The 2431-nt window shown below is 16.5% G+C and overlaps 1 protein-coding gene across 1 annotated transcript; it reads left to right on the top strand.

The window, feature by feature from the left end:
- Window positions 1-557: 557 nt before the first annotated feature.
- On the top strand, window positions 558-1443 carry PGSY75_0033500 (exported protein (PHISTa); the record flags this gene model as incomplete). The annotated part of the gene is made up of 2 exons (XM_018783468.1): window positions 558-641; window positions 817-1443. The coding sequence occupies 2 exons, from the start codon at window positions 558-560 to the stop codon at window positions 1441-1443; spliced, it is 711 nt and encodes a 236-aa protein (XP_018638760.1).
- Window positions 1444-2431: the final 988 nt, after the last annotated feature.

Raw genomic sequence — 2431 nt, 5'->3', positions numbered from 1 at the left:
TTTAAAATTTTTTTAAAATATTTGCTTGTGTTATTTCTACCAAATAGTTATATAGTGAATTAATTAATATAAATTCTAGTAAATACCATATATTTAGGTGAAAAGATTATAATTATAATATTTAATAAATGTTTGTTATATACATAAATGTATATTATTTAATTTTATATTTTTAAAATCGAAATTATTATATTTTATATTGTAACAAATATTTATGTTTTATTACAAAAAAAATCAGATAATAAATGTTATATTTATTTAAAGTTATTATTATTATAATTTTTTTTTTATTTAAAATTATTATATATATATATATATATATATATATAATATTTAATAAACATAATAATAATATAAAATTTATAGGAAAAATTTTATTATTTATTAATAATAAAAATATACTGTAATAGAAAATTTAATTTTCACACATAACAAAGCTAAAAAATACAATAACATATTTTAATTTATTATTAATAAAAATTAAGGGAATATTTTATAATAGGAATTTTAAAAAACATAAATATAATTTGTATTCTAATGATGTAAATGGGCTAAAAATGAAATGCAAAATACATTGTAGATCTTTTATTTTTATATCCATATGTTTATGTGTAATTTCATTATTTTATATATCTTTATCGGTGAGTTAAAAAAATAACTCAAAAAAACTTTTTCATAGTTTGTTATAAATATATTTATATATTTGTTTGCTATATATATAATATTATAAGTAATTAATTTTTTTTTGTTCACCAAAAATAGAAAAAAAATAATATATTTAATTAATTATTATTATTTTTTTTCTATATATTACAGAATTTATATGAAGTAAATATAGTTCCATCCATAAAATGTAGTGTAATAATATCACGAAATTTATCTGAATTTGAAAATGAAAATAGTAATAATACACAAAGAAAAAATACAAAGAATCATTTGGAAGAAACAAATGAAAGGACCTCCAATTCCTGTAACAATAAAGGAGTTACATTAAAAAATAAAGGTTACAATGATATATCAAAAAATTTAACAGAAAAAGAATTATTTGATGTTCTAAATTCATTAGAAGAATGTCCACCCTTAGAAGATCTTAAAAATATATGGTCTCACACACTTGGTGTTGCAAAAGAAGGTTTGGATGATATATTAAAAGAGTTAAAAGCACCAATAAAAAAAAACTTAGACAATGATAATTATCTATGGGATGATTCTAAGAAACGTTGGTTCTCTGATTATGTATGTAAAAAATATCGTTCTAAATTTTGTCAATCTTTGATAAAGGAAGAGGTGGAATACACTAAAACATTTTTTAGTTTAATTAATGGTAAACATACACTTGATGAGATATTAAAATTTATTTATTCCTACTTAGAATATTTTCAAATATTAAAAAAAGAATTATATGAAGAATACAAAGAAAAACTCTTAAAAAAACTTGAATAAAAATTATAAAATTTAAAAGAAACAAAAATGCTTTTTAATTATAGTATGTATAAAACATTAATAAGAAAAATTATTAAAACCAATTGATTTATATAAAAATAATTATTTATCAAAAATATATTTATGTTTAGGATTCTAATTATTTAGCAGAATATAAAAAATTATATAGAAATATGTTATATCATTCTTTAGGTGTGTACTCGAATAAAATTTATTGAATATATATATTTTAGTTTTAACAAAAAATTATTATATTAATCATATAAATGCAAATATATATAAATTTTGTTTATGTATGTTAGAATTGTGCATTTTGACATATATAAAAAAATATATATATATATATATATATATATTTGTACATTTATATCAAAATTAAAATAATTACCATATATTAATTATTAATTTATTTTAATAATATAGTATATATAATATTATGTGTAATTAACAGACTTATTAACATATATATAATAAAAATTAACATAATGCTATGATAAGAAATAAATACGAATAAAAAATGGATATATAATGTTCTAAACACTCCAAATTACAATAATAATTATATATATATATATATATATATATATATATATACACTATATACAAATACCTGTTGTTATTATACAATTTATTATATTTATTCATACTTTCCATATTTATGTATAATATAATATATATAATTAATATAATTTGATTTATTATTTGCTTTATTTTAATTTTTTTTATCTATTTTTAGAATGACGCTGATACTTTATATAAACATATAAGCTATATAAACATCGTATTATGGACAAATCGTTTTATATCATTAGCAGAATTTTAGCATGAACTTAGAAAAAATCATAAACACGAAAATAATGAATTAGGAGAATATATATATACCAATGAAAGAAAATACAAGAAAGACAAATATCCAAAAGATACATTAAAAGAAAAACAAAATATATCACATGTAAAAGAAAAGGGAAACGTTGGAACAACACATATA

This window comes from Plasmodium gaboni, assembly GCF_001602025.1.
Source record: "Plasmodium gaboni strain SY75 chromosome Unknown, whole genome shotgun sequence".
NCBI lineage: Eukaryota > Apicomplexa > Aconoidasida > Haemosporida > Plasmodiidae > Plasmodium > Plasmodium gaboni.
This window is presented reverse-complemented; position numbering and strand designations above follow the sequence as displayed.